The sequence below is a fragment of the Elgaria multicarinata genome, chromosome 9 (assembly GCF_023053635.1).
Source record: "Elgaria multicarinata webbii isolate HBS135686 ecotype San Diego chromosome 9, rElgMul1.1.pri, whole genome shotgun sequence".
Classification (NCBI taxonomy): domain Eukaryota; kingdom Metazoa; phylum Chordata; class Lepidosauria; order Squamata; family Anguidae; genus Elgaria; species Elgaria multicarinata.
The window spans coordinates 35,362,588-35,379,590 of NC_086179.1; the positions used below are offsets into that span (position 1 = coordinate 35,362,588).

General features: G+C 46.5%; 1 protein-coding gene across 1 annotated transcript in view; it reads right to left on the reverse strand.

The window, feature by feature from the left end:
• Positions 1-4,764: 4,764 nt before the first annotated feature.
• The window catches only part of SUN2 (Sad1 and UNC84 domain containing 2), a 40,401-nt gene continuing 28,162 nt past the window's right edge, over positions 4,765-17,003 (reverse strand). Inside the window, exons 13-18 of the mRNA XM_063133533.1 lie at positions 15,828-16,043; positions 15,105-15,189; positions 14,463-14,578; positions 12,952-13,119; positions 10,648-10,740; positions 4,765-10,458 (exon numbers count right to left, since the gene is read on the reverse strand). Of these exons, the coding sequence (XP_062989603.1) occupies positions 10,342-10,458; positions 10,648-10,740; positions 12,952-13,119; positions 14,463-14,578; positions 15,105-15,189; positions 15,828-16,043 (795 nt within the window). The 3' untranslated portion in view covers positions 4,765-10,341. The remainder of the gene's footprint in view (positions 10,459-10,647; positions 10,741-12,951; positions 13,120-14,462; positions 14,579-15,104; positions 15,190-15,827; positions 16,044-17,003) is intronic.

Consider the following 17,003-nt stretch of genomic DNA (forward strand, 5'->3'; position numbering starts at 1 on the left):
GCTGGGAATTATGGGAATGACAGTCTAATACACCTGGAGTGCACCAGGCCAGTGTAAGGCAAGAAGGTGCAGCTCTGTCCACATCATGGAAATAGGTGCCGCCACCCCTTCCGCCTTGCCCCGTAGTGTTAGAGGCCAGGTTGTAGGCCTTGTTTCACCCTCTCTTCAAATTTTAGCCTCGCCAGCAATGGGGCCGTTGCCTGTTTTGGCAGAGCCGGTCCGAGGTTTACTGACGGCAGCTGTGAGCTGTGCTTTCTGATCTGGGCACACACTTGCTCCATTTTATAACTTTAATAGAAGACATTTGCAGCGTCTGTTCAAGGCGTTTGTTCCGAACTGACGTCTTTTTAACCGGCATCCTGTTGTTCTTGTTGTGGGTTTTTTCAGAAGAAATGAAAAGAGCACCAGGTTTGTAGTTCACTGGTTTGTAACTTTTAAAACCGTTTCCCCCATGTTGCTGTCTCAAATGTCGTCCGTCCTCATCGTTTAAAAACAACAAAAAACCCTACTACTAAATTCCTTGGAAGTTAGTGAACCTTAACGAGTAGGTAGGCATTTCATACAAACTTCCTCCAGCCGGGTACCTTCCAGACGTCTTTGACTGCAACTCCCATCATTCTCAGCCTTGGAGTTATCGGGAGTTGTAGTCCGGCACATGGGGCAGGTACCAGTTTAGGGAAGGCTGTTTTTTGCCTCCTCTCCCTGATGTCTTTTGGACATGGTCCTCGGCAGCTACAGGATTGATGGCACCCTCGAAAGGGAATGGGAGCGTGAGGGTGGGGTGGGCAAAAGCGAGATGGCAGCCTGCTCCGTTGGGTGCCTTTGGCCCTGTAGTGACATCAGGCAGTACATCGATCCCGTTGCCTTCAGTTTCCAAGGGAAGTGGAGACCTCCGTGTGGTGTTCTGTCTCTTTCACCATTCCTTAGTTCTGAAAGAGGAATGTGCTGTGCTGAAGGTTTCCTTTTTCAAAATCTTAAAAAATCAAAACAAAATCACACAGTGCTGTGTTGTCTTTTGTGACCAGCATTTAAAGACTACTGAGGCTGGCATGGTGTAAAAATAAATAATAAAAAAAGAATGGTTTGTTAAAAATGTCAAAATAAATGGCGTGTTGTTTTCAGTTCTCCCCACTGTGTTGAGAATAGGGCAGGGGGCGGATGCCTGAAGTGTAAAAGGAGACTAGACCAAACTCTTAAGCATACATCTTTGCAAGGCTGGGACTTCTCTGAGGAAGGCTGGCTGTTCTGGGCGAGGGACACTCTGGCGCTTGTAAAAATCAGCCTGACAGAAGGGTCAGCCGGCAAGGCAAACGCTAGTTCTTTGCTTTAAGTATGGGAAGCTCTCTAAAGTCAATGCTCCGTTTAGGGTTATTGTTACTGTGCTGACCTGAACTGGTGTGTGGTGGTGGGGATGTGCCTCTTACATAAGTTTTCATCCCCATCCCTGACTACTTTTTTACCGCCATTGATGAAAGCGTACAAACCTGTTCACAAAGTGACTCTGAAAAAGGAGAAATGTGACAGATTAATGGAATGTAAGCCTCGTGTGGCGCAGAGCGGAAAAGCAGCAGCTTCTGCAGCTGAAACTCTCCCCACGGCCTGAGTTCGATCCCAGCGGAAGCTGGTTTCAGGCAGCTGGCTCGGGTCGACTCAGCCTTCCATCCTCCCGAGGTCGGTAAAATGAGTACCCAGTTAGCTGGGGGAAAGGTAATCACGGCTGGGGAAGGCAACTGCAAACCACCCCGCTATAAGGCCTGCCAAGAAAACATCAGCGAAAGCTGGCGTCCCTCCAAGAGTCAGTAAAGACTCAGTGCTTGCACGAGAGGTTCCTTTCCTTCCAAAAAGAGCCGTGCTAGTTCCTATTTTGCAAACTGCCCAGAAACGTACAGCTGATGGGCAGTATAGAAACATAATAAATAATAAAATAGACCAAAGACCAATCTAGTCCAGCATTCTGCTCCCGCAGTGGCCAGCCAGATGGCCCACAAGAAGCCCACCAGCAGGTCATGAGCACAATAGCTCCCTCCTGCCCGTGTTCTCCAGCAACTGGTATTGGGCAGCTTGCTGCCTTGATACTGGAGGTAATATCTAGCCATCTTGACCAGTAGCCATTGATAGCCTTATCCTCCATGCATTAAGACCGCAATATATATTTATTTACTAATCTGGATGTTGGAGATATAATGATCTAAAAGGCCTGAGGAAAGACATCAAAAGTCTGTGCCAGGCAAGCTTCCCCAGGAAGAGTATTCTGTTGCTGGGACCCTGCTCCCGGGAAGGCCTTTCATCCAACCATCACAGCTACATCTGCTAAAATCCCTTCTTCTACACAACTAGTAGTGCATGAATCATGTTCTTGTTTGCATCAGGCCATGCTAGTCATCACCTGCCTCTCTATTCAAGGCAGGGAAACACTGAAAAGCAGTTGTAACGAAGATCTTCATACTTGTGCAGGTTGGTGTGGCTGAAGGTAGTCCTCTCAGCTAAGAAGCAGCACCTTGAATTGTGTTTGAAAACATCACAGCCAGTGCAGCTGTTTTTAAGACAAGAAATAGGTATTCCCTTTGATGGTCCCAGTGAATTGTCAGTTGGAGCTCAGTTTTGCTCCAACTGAAGCCTCTGAGTAATGTTTGTGGGTAGTCCTCATGAAAGCCTTACAATTATCTAAAAAGGACCAGAACATGGAGAACCGGAGCGAGGCTGTACTGAGTCTTCCCAAAGTGTCTCTAGGCTATGCACCTCTGTGTACTTTCGAGGGAATCTCATTTACCTTTTCCAGACAGCAATTCAGCACTTCCTCAGCCTCACCTGAATTAGATTAAACGAGAAATAGAAATAGGCATCATTGGTACGTTAATGACACCTCACCACAATGATCTCACTCAGCAGCTTCAGGTAGAGGTTAAAACAGAATGGGAGACGAATTAGAGGGCTGCAAAGCCCCACTGTGTAAGTGCCATGGAGCAGAACCACTGGATCACACGGCCCCCAATCCTGACAGCCTGTCCGGAAGGATATAGCACGATTGATGGAACTGCAAGCTGCCACATGTCCATGAGGATGAGTTGGGTTACGTATCTCCCCCCCCCCCCCCATTCTTCTCATAGTGTAGGTCATCCATTAAGGCGATGAATGCAACTGCGTTGCCAACCCAAGGCCCAAAGCACGATGGAAATTGATCCAGATAATCTGTGGCTGTGTCGTCCAAGAGTGGCTCAGTTGCAGGGACCCCACCTACTCCAGTGCCTTGCCCCAAAGGGGGACATTTGCCGTTGCACAGTATTTCCTTCTCCAAGGTCCAAGGTTGTGTTTTTTTCTTTAGTAGCGGTCTCATAACTGTTTCCTTCAAGGCAGGTGGGGCCACACCCTCTCACGTCTATTCTCACCTGGACCCAGCTGTTCACTGCTGCCCTGCTAATATTGTAAGGAAGGAAGGAAGGGCAAGAGTTGAGTACAGAGTCTTTCATCCTTGGGCATCAGCCACTGAAACTCTTCCAAAATGGATTTCTTCAAAATGTTTGGGCATACGGCCTATTATAGTAATGTATCAGAGGCCAAATGCTCAAAACAACCCCCCAAACGAGTTCAAAGTCGTCAGCATTGTGAAAAATTCCAGAGCGGGGAGGTAAGAACACTGATTTCAGCCAAGCAGTCTTGGCCTTAATTGCCCGTGGTTCTCTTTGATAGAGAAGGCACACCGCAGTAGTTCCAGGGAAGGCAACTTGGTATCCTCTGGGTGCTTTTGGACTACAGCTCCCATAATCCCCAGCCAACATGGTCAGGGATTGTGGGAGTTGAAGTCAAAAGCATCTGGAGGGTACCAAGTTGCCTATATCTGAAACTGAAATGCAAATTGTCTTTTGACAGTTAAATATGAGGAGAATCCAGTATTATAGCTGCATTTTACTCAAATTAGAAGAGGTGTGGGAGACATCAGTGTCACCTGACCTTGTTTAGGGGTAGAGTTTGGTCTAGCTGAGGGCTCCTCTTCCCTTTCATGCAGGCAGTCAGGTGCAGCGTCTATCATGGCTGTATTTGGGAAAGACCTTCTGCTCAGTGTTTTATTTATTTTTAAAGAAAAGCCTCCATTCAACTCTGGAAGCTGCAAGACCCCTTTCCAGATTCAAAACCTTCTCTCTTCTGCTGCCCTTTCCCTGCCTTACTCCAGGAAACCTGGATCAGGAGATTACGAAATGCATTTAACTAAGTCAAATATTATTGCATCTTCCTCCACTACTCAGTTTACAACTTTGCCTAGTGCAGCAAGGGAGGTCTATGGGCAAAAGCAAACTTATGCATCCAGTGGAGGCAATATGAGAGTGGCCAGCCAAGCGGGCCTTTTGTTGGGAATGTGCAGCCACCGCCAGGGGTACCTGGAGATTGCCATGACGAATTGCATGTTACTAGAATGGTAATTTCAGATGGCACCTTTCTATCTCCCGTTACATTATCATTGTCCATAGCAGCGCAGTGATAACATTTATGGCAGCCTTCCTCAACCTGGGGCGCTCCAGATGTGTGGGCTGGGGCATTCTGGGAGATGCAGTCCAACACATCTGGAGCACCCTAGGTTGAGGAAGGCTGATTTATGGGAAGAGATAGGCCAGTCCTGCTAGAATGCGTGTCGATGCTTGGAGCAGGTGTGGGGGCCTTCTGAAAGGCAATGCTGCTTCCAGCAGAATTTCTACTCTTCAGCATTTACAGTCTTCCCACTTGTAAAACAACAAATTAATAACACCCCCTCCCCACCAACAGTCAGTCTAATTTCTTTTACAAAAAATCATTTATTGTCTCGGGTTTCTTTTGCATAGGCATAAATTACAATCCGTAGATATAAAATAATGAACAAAACAGTGCAGCATTTGCAACAGGCTACAGTCTTAGATATAAATTGTGTGTGTCCCCCCCACTGCATTGTAGGTAGCTGTTTTCATAGAAGCATTATTATTACTACTGTTGTTTATTAATATAGTGCCATCAGTGTACATGGCACTTTAAACAGTATAAGAGGACAGGCCCAAAGGAACGAAGGGGGTGGGGGCAGGGGGAAGAGAAGTCATGCTTTGGATGGTGCTTCGTACTTGCTACTACCTTCTATGGCCCCGTTCAGAAGACACCTTAAACCATGGCTTTAAACATGGTGGTTAAGCTAGAAAGCCGGGGTTCAGGAGACACCTTAAACCATGGCTTTAAACATGGTGGTTAAGCCAGAAAGCTGGGCTGTGTTCAGGAGACACCTTAAACCATGGCTTTAACCATGGTGAACAAAGCAAAAAGCCTTATTCACCATGGTTAAAGCCATGGTTTAAGGTGTCTTCTGAATGGGCCCTATAAGTGCATTCCAGATGTTAACTGTGCATTGTTATTTTGAAAGTAGGAGGTGCCATGGTGCTTCCTAGTCGACAACTAAACCCTAGAATCGCCTTCGGTGATCTAGTGCCCTCCAGATGTGTGTGGCTGCAACTCCTAGAATTCACAGACAGCATGGCCAAGGCAGCCCCAGATGTATGTTCATGGTCATGTCAAAACCAGTTGCACCTGCCTGTGAGTGCTGTGGCTGTGTTCAGGGAGCTGACATGAGAATGACACTCATATGAGTACCACGGAGCAAAAAGGATGTATCCGTTGCCAGTTTTGCTCAGTTTAAGCGTGTCTGGATGCTGACACAGCAATAGGCAGGGACACTAGAGCTAGAAAAACATCACATTCCTCCAACTTCACACCCAAGACCACTGAATGTTGATTTGGTCACTCTTGATTATTGATCAAGTTTTTACATTCATTCATGATAGTGAAACACACCACCTTTTTAATGTAAGTAATGGATCAGTGATTTACATACAATATTGTATGGAGTCAAGGCAAGGTAATTTTGCCAGATTGATTAAGCTGGCATGGTAAAACTGTGGTCTTGCATACACACTCTTACAGGCTTCTCTCAGTTTTCTCCCAAGTACAGCCAACCATCAACCTCTCTTTTATAAATGGTAAAAGACAAGCAAACATGTTAAAAAAATAATATCAGTGCTTAACACGTCCCCATCTATTGAGGAGTACAAAGATAAGAGCTAAGCTCTGGTTCAAATACATAGCTACAAAAAGACATATCCATGGATGTATTTTTTTTAAAAAAACACACACACACACAAATCTCCCAGTACCATACCATTAGCTGATCTAAAAAACATGGAGCAAATTCTTTGCAGAAGCACAACCTGCTCTCTAGCGTTTCCCCGAAAATAAGACAGTGTCTTATATTAATTTTTGCTCCCAAAGATGCGCTAGGTCTTATTTTCAGGGGATGTCTTATTTTTCCATGAAGAAGAATACGGTACACATTTATTGTTGAACAAAAAAAAAGGTCTTGTTTTTGGGGGGATGCCTTATATTACAGCGAGAGTCAAAACTGGAAGTAGGTCTTATTTTTGGGGGATGTCTTACTTTCGGGGAAACAGGGTACTAAAAGTTGCAGACTGAAAGAGGCTTTTATTTTATCTAGAACGGCTCACGGCTGAAATTTTTGAGGCATCTCTGATTTATTCCTTCTGTCTTTCTGATGAAAGTAAAAAGGTGGAGTAGGAAAAAAAATGAAGCTGATGTATTTTTGTTATGTGCAAGCCTGACACACCCTCCTTCAGGAATGGTGCGATTTTTACATGTCAGATTATGTAATGTCCTGGTTAACACATAACACTAACCCATGGTATGGACTGTTGAATTGTGGGTTGTAGTGACCAAGGCTTTTTAACCATGGACAATAAATACAAAAAGAGAACTCATTTTTTTGTTGGGTTGTAAACTCTTGGGTTGTTTAAACCATGGATTGTTGCACCAGGCTGCTGAGGCAGCAGACAAAAGCAGTTGAAAAATACACAGCTGCTCTAGATGCCAGTCCTATGACACCATAGAAGCAAATGGGATACAGGGAGGGAGTGGGCAAAAAAGGAGGGAAACGAATAACCAGGGATTGAGAGAACAAATGAGAGTTTGCTCGATAGTTGGCCAGATAAATCCTGGGTAGAGCAACAAGCTATGGGTTAAATAGACCATGTGTTCACGTTATGTGCAAACCAGGCCAATATCTGTAGGATCAGATGCAAGAGTTGCCTTCTCCCATGTTACTGCCGTACTTGTATCATAGAGGAAGGGAATGCTGGAACTGATGTTTATTGTCAAGCTGCATGTAGTCATCAAAAACACTCCACAAGGTGTTCGCTGTAGGCCAAAGCACATATTATTGATGCCTGATATGAGATGCCTCCTCCAATAATGTAGATCATTACTGTAAGCTTGACAAAGAGCTACAGGAACCATTACCAGCTACCTTAGTGTTGAGTGGATGGGTGGTCAATTGGTAGGTTCTAGACTGCCACCCTTTTAAAGCCTGCAACCATGGGTGGTGCAAATAAGGACAGAACAAGCAGTGCTGCTGCTTTAGTGTGCCCTTGCACTCCCCCCGAAACACCAGCTACAGGAGTTTTCTCCTGGGTGCATCTGCTCTACGTTATAGCTAACTCACAGGGCCTAGTAATACTAACAGAGCTTATATTTATTTACATCTACGTGTTTTTGCTAAGCTGCTCTAGATGACAGGAATTACATTACACAGTTTCTCCACTAGCTAAGTACACGCTAGGTCATTTGAGTCACATTCATTAACCTTTTAACTTTTTTTTATTTATTTTTAATACTGATGTGGGTGAGGCCAACATGATACTGTTGCTTTCTATTAGTTGCATTCTAGTTGCATTAAAGTTTGCCCGACACTCTTGATAGGTACATGGAACCAATAACAGCTTTTATCCTGTCATGGCTTCCTCAACTGTATGCAGAGGCTACCAGGCCTGCAGCCACAGCTAAGAAAGAGTTGTTTACATCCAAAAAACAAAAAGCAGAAGAAATGCTCAGGCTAAACACAGCAGCAGTCTGCCTGCCTGCCTCTGTACATAGAGCAAAGAAGACAGCTGGACCGAGGGTGGGGTTTTCTGGGGCACAAACTCTGCTTCTCCAACCTCCTCGCTCCTCTATACAGCTCTGACTCCAGTGTGGCGTCTCCTTCCCCAACACTCCCTGTCTGCTCTCCCCCCTCCCCTGCCTTTGGGAGGGTTTTGGCTTCAGGCTTAAAAAAACCCACCGCCCTTTCCCCAGTTTTTTTTTATTATTATTTAATATAGTGAAAATATTGCTCTGGCCAAATGGGGAAGAGAGTGGCTTCCTGACTGGTTGGATGTTGTTGCAATCAGCACTCTGCACGGCTGGCTGGAGAGGTGAAGGGAGGTTTCCCCTTGATTGACACAACAGTCAGCCCATCAACACCTGGCACAGCCGGCTTCCCTTGAAAAGAGGAAGAACCGATTGCTCCCGAGTTCAATTCAGCTTGGAAGGCTGTATGCGTGCAGGGTTCTACATGGATCTCAAACTATGCCCATCTGTCTTCCCCCTTAGTTTGGTAGAAGCCTTTTAGATGAAGGCACTATTTTATGAGGTATCCCTAGCAAGAAGGCTGTTCCTTCCAAGTAGAACTTTTACTGAGGGCAAACAGAGATGACCTAGTTACCAAGAGGTAACTTACCAAGGTGTAAAAGTAAACGCCTGATAGGTCTATTGTCTTACCAAGTAGTACTGAGAACTTTACCACAGATTTTTCTAGATTCCTAGAGTGGACTATTCTACATGTGCAGCAGAATGAGGAAGTCAGGTAGGCTATACCACTTCAGAGAGAAGGTGGGGATCTCATTTTTTAATTCCCTACAAGTTGAAAACTAGCACCTCAGGGAGAGGGGTTCTACTTAGCCTGCTCCTTGCTGTGTTGGTTTTCTACTCACAGGGAGGCTTTAACCAAATGTAATTAATGCAAGGATGCATTCAAAACTGGGAGCCCTTCTCTTGTACTGAGTCCAGTGCACCATCTCAGTATTCTACCTCCTCATGCTGCTACCTGTGCAGATCAGCTGTAGAAGGGTGGTACCTTCAGCCCCTTAGCAAGCCAATGCACGTGACCGTTTTACAAGGTGGCTACATGCACATTGTGGCAAGGGGCAGGGAACCTCTGGCCAGAGACCCTAATCTGGCCTGCAGCGATTCCTCATTTGGCCTATGGAGGATTAGGGTAGGGAAGAGGAATCAAGGAGGGGGTACTAACCTTAGGCCTTTGCTACCCTATTGCCTTATGAGTGTGTGTGTGTGTGTATGTATGTATATAAGCTAAAATAAGCATCTCACCCTTTTTGCGCATATGAAGCCATTTGCACTACTGCACAACCTATATTGCAGCAGCTCATGAGTAAAAGCATGCAGCATGAGAGCAAGACAGGCCTGTTTCCTCTTCAAGCAGAATAAAGGCAGAGTTTAATGTGAGGTGGGCTCATCAAGGTTTTCTCTTTGGGCCGGATATTTTATTATCAAGGCTCAGCTGTGGAATATGGGAGACAAAGATGGGTGCCTCTAAGCACACATGGGATGCTTTTCCCTTCACCACTCAGCATGAACAATCAGCCCCCATGTATCTGGGATTTGGCGTACGCACTTCCATGCTGGCGTGAGGTCCTGAGAGCACTCAATCATCCTGTCGCTCTAGGCCTAAGCCTTGCAGAATGGGAAGGAGTTTCAGTGGTAAGCCATCCTGACAGGCCGTGAGCGGTTTCCAGTGCTCCAGCTTACTTTTCCACTGTTTTCCTTCAGAAAACAAGACTCTTTCCTCCCCATCCTTCAGGACTGCAGCCTCCAGTTTTTAAACACTTGAAATAAATGCCCGTTTCCTACTGTGCAGCATCATGGGCTCCTACTGCAGTAGACATCAAGTTGCTTTACATGGTTGGATGATAAAAACAATCAAAATCCTGCCAACTCAGGAGGGGAAAAAGCAACGGCACTAAGTCTCCTCAGCTGAGGCAGATGATATAAATACATTAAACCCCCCAGCCCCCCCCCCCAAATATGATATGATGAAGACGTAAACACCACTAGGACTACGAGGGATTGTCATGACACCCTAAAAGGTTTTGTTTGGGGTGGGTGGGAAGGGAAAGATATGAACTGCATAGGCTTTTCTTTTTTAAAACATCAACTTTTTTTTTTTTAAAAAAAGCAGCTGAATATAAAATACCAAATCAAGGAGAGCCCTCTTTCTCCCTCGGCACACTGGAAGGTATTTTTATCAGGAGAGACACACCTGGGGAGGGCGTCAGCGTAGTCCCCTCACACCTCATTTAGGGGCAAAATAAGAAGCAACCCCCATCCTGACCCGCTCTCCTTTCTGGCACGGCTTTTCTGTTTGCCTGCGTCAGTCCGAGGCACAGAACTTGAGGTAGCCAGCGAGCAAGACCGTGGTGCTCGGCGGGGTTAAGGGACCGGCTCCCCGTGGACACGGAAGCGATAGATGCAGGTGTACTCCGGGTGGCCCCAATTGCTGAGAACTCGCAGCTCGACCAGTTGAAAAGCTGCTCTCTTATCTTCATCCTGAAGTGGGAAAAATAAAAGCGGAATATATTCTTGCGCAGGGCCTAGGCCAGCCTTCCCCAACCTGGTGCCCTCCAGCTGTGTTGGCCTGCAACTCCCAGCATACCCCAGTCACTCTCCAATCCTCCCCTAGTTAGCTATGAGCCCCCTCATCCCACTCTACCCTTCATCCCTTGTCCTCTTTTGTACCTGGAAGTGGAATGTCTGGATGGGATCCCCATCCTGGTTGTACGTGAATTGCCCCAGGAGGATGCCCTCTTGCTGGGCTTCTTCATCTAAACCCTGCAGAAACAAATACAGGTTGGGAAAGGGGAGGCGATAGGAGGGAAGGACCATGGGGAGAACAGAGGAGTCACGGGATCAGAGAGAGGGACGTGCAGTTAAAGATGGCTTCTGTAGCTTCATGCCAGAATAAAACAATACAGGGCAGTGAGGAGGTAAGGGAGGCATAGGAGCAGCGGGTGGGGAGGAGAAGGCTGATAGTTATGAGCACTTAATCCCCTTCCTCCTTTCCCCAAGACAGACCCAATTCTGGAATCTCAATCAACACCACAATTGCAAGAGCTGTCGGGAGTAATTCCTTCTTCCTGGGAATAGCAGTTCTCAGAGAGAGGCTTTGGGATACCCAATAGAGAATTTTCAGCACCTTCATTATACTACAATTCCCAGGATCCTCTGGGAGAAGCCATGATATGTTAAAAGTTGGAATAAAAGTAATGTGATTTTGCATTTTAGATTTGCCCATCTTGTTGGCCCCTGTCTGTTCCAGCACTCCTAGTCAATTCTCCCACTGTTCCCACCACCTGAAATAACCTTTTGCTACCCTCAACAATGGTTCCTTCACCCAGGCCCCAAGAGTTATCTTGCACATCTGTATTCACGCTGTATATTGTCAGAGAATGTGAACTTCCAAGATTCACAGCTTTCATTTTAAAAAGGGGGAAAGGCATGTTTCTTTCACATCTATGAGGGCAAACGGGGGGTGGGGGTGGGGGTGGCGGCAGAAGAAAGGTAAGCTAGATTAGGAAGCTAAATCACCATGAGGACCATTGTTTCTGCACGTGCAAAGCAAATGAAGATCATCTTGTCATCTTTTTGGCACCAGGTTAAGACTTTAGCTATACTAGAATGACTAGATACAAAACAGGGCAGGGCTCTTGCAGCTTTAGCAGTTGTGATGAAGAGGGAATTTCACCAGGTGCTGCATGCCTACAAATGGCACCTGCTGCAATTCCCTTTTCGATACAACTGTTAAAGAAACTGTCCTCTTTTCCATATGGTCACGCTAAGTTAGAACTGGTTGCTTGTGCATGCCTGCTGACCTAGGAGAAGAAGAGGGAGGCAGATGAAGACGAACCAGGTGCTTGCTCCAGCTGGGCGGTCCCTTTCCCCATCCCACAACCATCTAATACCTATTGCCTTTGGCAAGGAACAGGAGAAAGTGGGAGGCAGGCAGGCGGGAATTGCACAGGTGCCTGCTCCAATTGGGGTAGATTTGTTTCATTTTAAGTTAGATGGGGAATGTGTGGCCCTCCAGATGTTGTTGGAATGCAACTCCCATCAGGCTTCGCCAGCACACCCAGTGGTGATGGATGATGGGAGTTGCACTCCAACAACTTCTGGAGGGCTACATGTTACCCATCCCTGTTAAAGAAATAGTTTCTAATGTAGCCTTGTGTTGTATAAAAGCTACGGGCCACTTTGAGGATGGCAGCGGGGGGGGGGGGGGGGAAACAGGATGTAAATCCAAATGTAAATAAATAGTTGAGGCCTGAAGGCTAGAAAGCAGAGCAGCAGTTGTTGAGAGAGTTCCAGCCAACTTCTCTCCATGCACTTGGATGGGAAAATAGAGTACATGTAAGTCCTGGTTAAAAATAGTTGATTCTGATGTAATGCCTCCAATGATTTAGTTTAAAGGCATCCGTGGGGACTAGAACCAATGGGTACAAACTGGCTACTAAAAAATTTAGGATGGCTAGGAGAGCAGAAATGTTCTGGAATAGTCTCCTGGGAATTCCTGTGGGAATGAAATACCAAAACCCTCACTGGGATCCAATAGAGTTGGACAAAATTATGAAGCCCACCTTGCAGTTCTTCTTACAAAAAGTGGTAGGAGACTCCTCCGGTGAGAAAGAACTAGAAGCCTCTAGAAGCCCTGCTTCTAGAGCAGGAGGGGCAACTTTGGGAGGTCCAGGGGTCATTTTTGCCTCCTTCAGTTTACCCTGCAGGCTGCTGCTTCTTTCTCACCTTTGGCTCCTGTAGCTGCTCTGTTCGCAAGCTAATTTTGTCCCTTTTGGTGTTCCGTAGTCTTACAATTTTGGGGGGCAGCTGGGCAGTGTGTTGTTCACACCTGCTCCAGAGAATGGGAGGAGTCATCCATCGTAGGCTGCTGCCCCCTGCTCTGACTGATGAATACCTCCCCAGGCTCACGCATGCCTTGCTTTAAGTTGCCCTCCCTACTACGTTCCCCAGTCCTCCGCAGAGATGACTTACAAAGACAGCGAAGTCCTTGGGGGCGCTGGGGATCGTTCCTTTGGGCGAGAGGGATCGGGAGATGTGTTCTAGCGTCACAGCCGTGGGGCGGATGTTGCTCGAAAGGCGGATGACAGCAAAGCCCTGAGAGCCCTGGAATGCCCAGCAGTTCCCAGGGTGGACATCTGGCTGCAATGAAATCAAAGCACACCGGGCTTTAGTTAACGGTAAGAAGTGCACATTGTGAGACTTCGCCCTTCTATCCCAAAACACAGGGATACGTTAATACTCAAGGACCAAGAGGAAAAGTACAGCCAGAACTTGACTAGCCCTTGGTGTCAGATTTGAATCAGACCTTTGCCGCTTTCCATAAAAAAAGAGGGCAAAAGAACTCGGTCTTGTATTTAACAACTTGCCCAATCCCCGTGGGTGACAAGTAATTCTTTGCAGGCGAGTGAGCAGGGCTAGCGGGTGAGGGACAGATCACTCTATCCCTCCACTGCCAACCGGCCTGGTTTCTGTGCTGACAGTGGAGGAAGAGAAAAATGCAGCTGGCTGGTAGAGGAGAGGCGGAAAGGTCAGTCCCTCTTTTATCAGCCGACATGGTAAAAGGTAATTACTTTTACTAGCCTGCCAGTAGGCTAATAGCCAACACTTTTGTGCTGGCCTTGGAAGCGGTAGTTGTTCCTCTTCTACAGTGATCAGAGGTATGCAACCTACTAGCCTCTTAGCTGACTGGTAAAGTCATTTGCAGGCTAGTAACTTTTCTGGGCTTAGTTTTGAAGCTGTTTTAGGCTTAACTCCTATACACCCTCACACAGGAGCAAACCCCATTAAATAAAATGCAGCTTAATTCTGAACAAACAAGATTGTGCCACAAGGGGCAGCAATCTTCCATAAAGGGGCAACTGAGATTTTGTATAAATCTCAATGCAGTGAAAAGGTGACTTTGCTGCACCAGGGGGCTGTCTACACGGTTTAAAAGCCCCACGGTGACTGCGTGTGACGCTGCATTGGGTATATGATGCAGCAGCCACCACGGGGCTTTCTTGTGAAGCTGTGTGCTGGAAAAGTTGGGGACTTAACTGACTTTTCGTGCCGGAGAGACGTCACCTGCAAAGCTTTTTTTTTTTTGGCCCACGATGACCACAAGAGACCCAAGGTAAAAACTGAGCCTCTCAAGAAGACAAATTCCATTTGGTGCAGATATTATTTGCATGGAATGAGTTTGCAACAGCACACGCAAAGACATGAGTATCTCCAGCTCTACATTTTTGGCCAACATCTCGATACCATCCTCTGTATTCTGCCGACCAGGCCAGATGCGCGCGCGCACTCTCTGCGTGTGTGTGCGTGTGTGTGTGGCTAACCTACCTCATATGGATGTGGGGATAACCTGGGATGATCCCCATGTATGCTCCCGGGACAAAGAGCTGGATGAAAAGGTAATAAACCTGATGAGATGTTAGGGAGAGAATAGGGTGACTGGAGGGTAGGGCAGGGCCACTGCAGTTTTTGTAATTGATCCATACCTGGAGAATGACTCGTGGAGACTGAGAGTGGTACCACAAAGGGATGCCAAAGAGACTAAGTAGCGCAGTCTTGGTCTCATAGGTTTCTGAGCACCGGGTGCTGATAACACTGGCTCCTGGAATTAAAGAAACGCAGGTGAGGTCAAGCCACATTGTTTTGCCCATGGCTCAACAGGAAGAGAGCTGGCGCACAGACCATCCCGTAGGTGAGAGATGAGGAGATGAGAAAGATGCTATGACATTCCCCAATAGTACAACTAGCAAGTCCCAAACTGCAACTGGACTGCTGTATGCCCATTTGTGTACGTTATTCTGGTTGGGCAACTTTGCAGAAATTGCACATTGCAAGAGGACGCGAAAAAGAAACAAGACTCATCATGCATTTGGAAACAGTAAATGCGGAGACGCAGAGGGAGAAGAGCCCTCTCTGGGTTTTCAGCTTGTAGCTGAAACTGACCCCAGAATTTTTGGCACTAAAGGTGAAATAGAAGATTGTCAGGCTGTCCCATTCCAGCCTCTTTCCTGCATCAGATACCTTCCTCACAGTCAACATCATGCAGTTTTTGTTCATGAGCTACTTTTCTTTTGGTCCCTCAACAGCTATCCGGTCAAGAAGGAAAAGTCAACCCCAGGTTTGCCTACCTCCAGATTCAAGTGCATAATCAACCATTCCGATACGATCCTCGCTGTAGCGCTTCAGGGCCTGATCCACGATGCGGTGCACTTGCTGAAACCAGACAACAGGTCTGAATGCAAGGAAGGGGCTCTCAGAACTCTAACGCTTTGTTCTGTCCTGCCAAAGTGAGAGCTGAACCATAGAAATGGCAGCGCTTCCTTAGGAATGATGACACAACTAACTTGCTGCAAATCTGCAGTTGGTTGTACATCAGTGGCAAATAGATGCACCAGCATGGCAGCTGCACCATCGATTGGTGGGATCATTGTGCCAAAATGTGCACAGGCTCATCAGAGGCTGCCCTATTTCTCAATTAAGTTGCAACTTCACTGTTCCTCCCTGCCTCACTCGCACAATATTATCTGCGCTTTCTGCAAAAACAAGCAAGAATTGTCCACGTCCTCACAGCTGGCCACTGTAGTGTAGTGATTACAGCAGCCTTCCTTGCCATGACAGCTGAGAAGATGGGAGTTATAATTAAACACATTTAGAGGGCACCATGTTAGGGAATTATGACCTTTCAAGGCAGAAGACTAGCCACTTAAGATACAAATCAGGAAGGGGAACCATTAGAACTGATCTCACATTCCAGCACTGCCACTTCCCACATGACCAACACCAAACTCAGCAGAATTCCCAGAAATGGCCCACGATGAGCCACTTTGGCCGGCTGATAACCAGATCCTCACCTCTTCCGTTACTCCTATGACTCCTTCCCTTTGGAGTGCTACCCCAACATCCCGTGCAGACAAACGTTGGTCCTCTGAGATCTTGGTGAGGATCTTACGCTCCAGCCTGTGGAGCTCCTCCTGGAATTCCTCATGCTGGAGAAACAGGCTGCCTGTTCCGTCCTCTCTAGCCTGGGACAGGTATCGGCTAAGCCATACGGGAAACTGGATTTCCACCTAAAATCATCAAATGGAAGAGCAGGTTTGATAAATGTATTTCCCCCGATTAAGCCCTGATCTTCTGTGAGAATGTAAATGGACTATAAGGAATGGGAAATGTGGCTTCCATTTTGGGGGATTTATCTACTCTTTCTAAGGGCCATTTTGGACTCTCAAGATGGAAACAGAGATACTTAACGAGACAAACCACGTTTATGATTATCCTGTTCAATGTATGGAATCCAGATGTGTTTCCTCTATGGGGAAAGTGTTCCTTTGATTTTTGATTTTTTTTAGATTGAAATAGAGCTTTTTTGTAAATTAAATGTGCTCTAATCAGATTTACCATTTCTGTGGAGTAAAGGTAATTATAAAATGAGTATTTGGTTTTTTTTTATGTTTGATGCCCTATGATGTGTCCAAATTATTTCCATCCTTCAAAATAAACATGGAAAGATGGACTATAGTGGTGGCAATGCTACTTGCATCCCAAACAACAGACTCTGGGGCTCAGTTCAGACAACACATTTCTCAACAGTGGTTTTAGAACTCCACGGTGGAGTTTTTATATCACTTTTGAGAAATGTGTTGTCTGCAGGAAAAGCACTCCCTACTGAATATCCATGCTGTGCAGAGGGGAGTTCCTGCATAACCATTGTGTTATGTGTTGTGTGGAGGGCTCCGTAGAATTTTCCATTGTGTTTCATTGACTTTTTCCACTGGCTACAGTTCCCAGGCAAGAGCGGTGAAAGGAGCGAGTGCCGCTCTAGGAGAGCAGCTGGGATTAGGGTGGTTTTTTTTTTTCAGCAATGGCTGATGGGATACCATCGGGAGGACCAGGGAAGGGGAGAGAGTGGAGAAACTCTCAGTCAAACATTGCGTTGCCTTTTACTCAACTCCACGGTAGTCCACAGTCACACAACGGTGTAGGGAGAACACGTTGTGTGTGGGGTACCTGCTAAAAACGTGTTGTCTTAA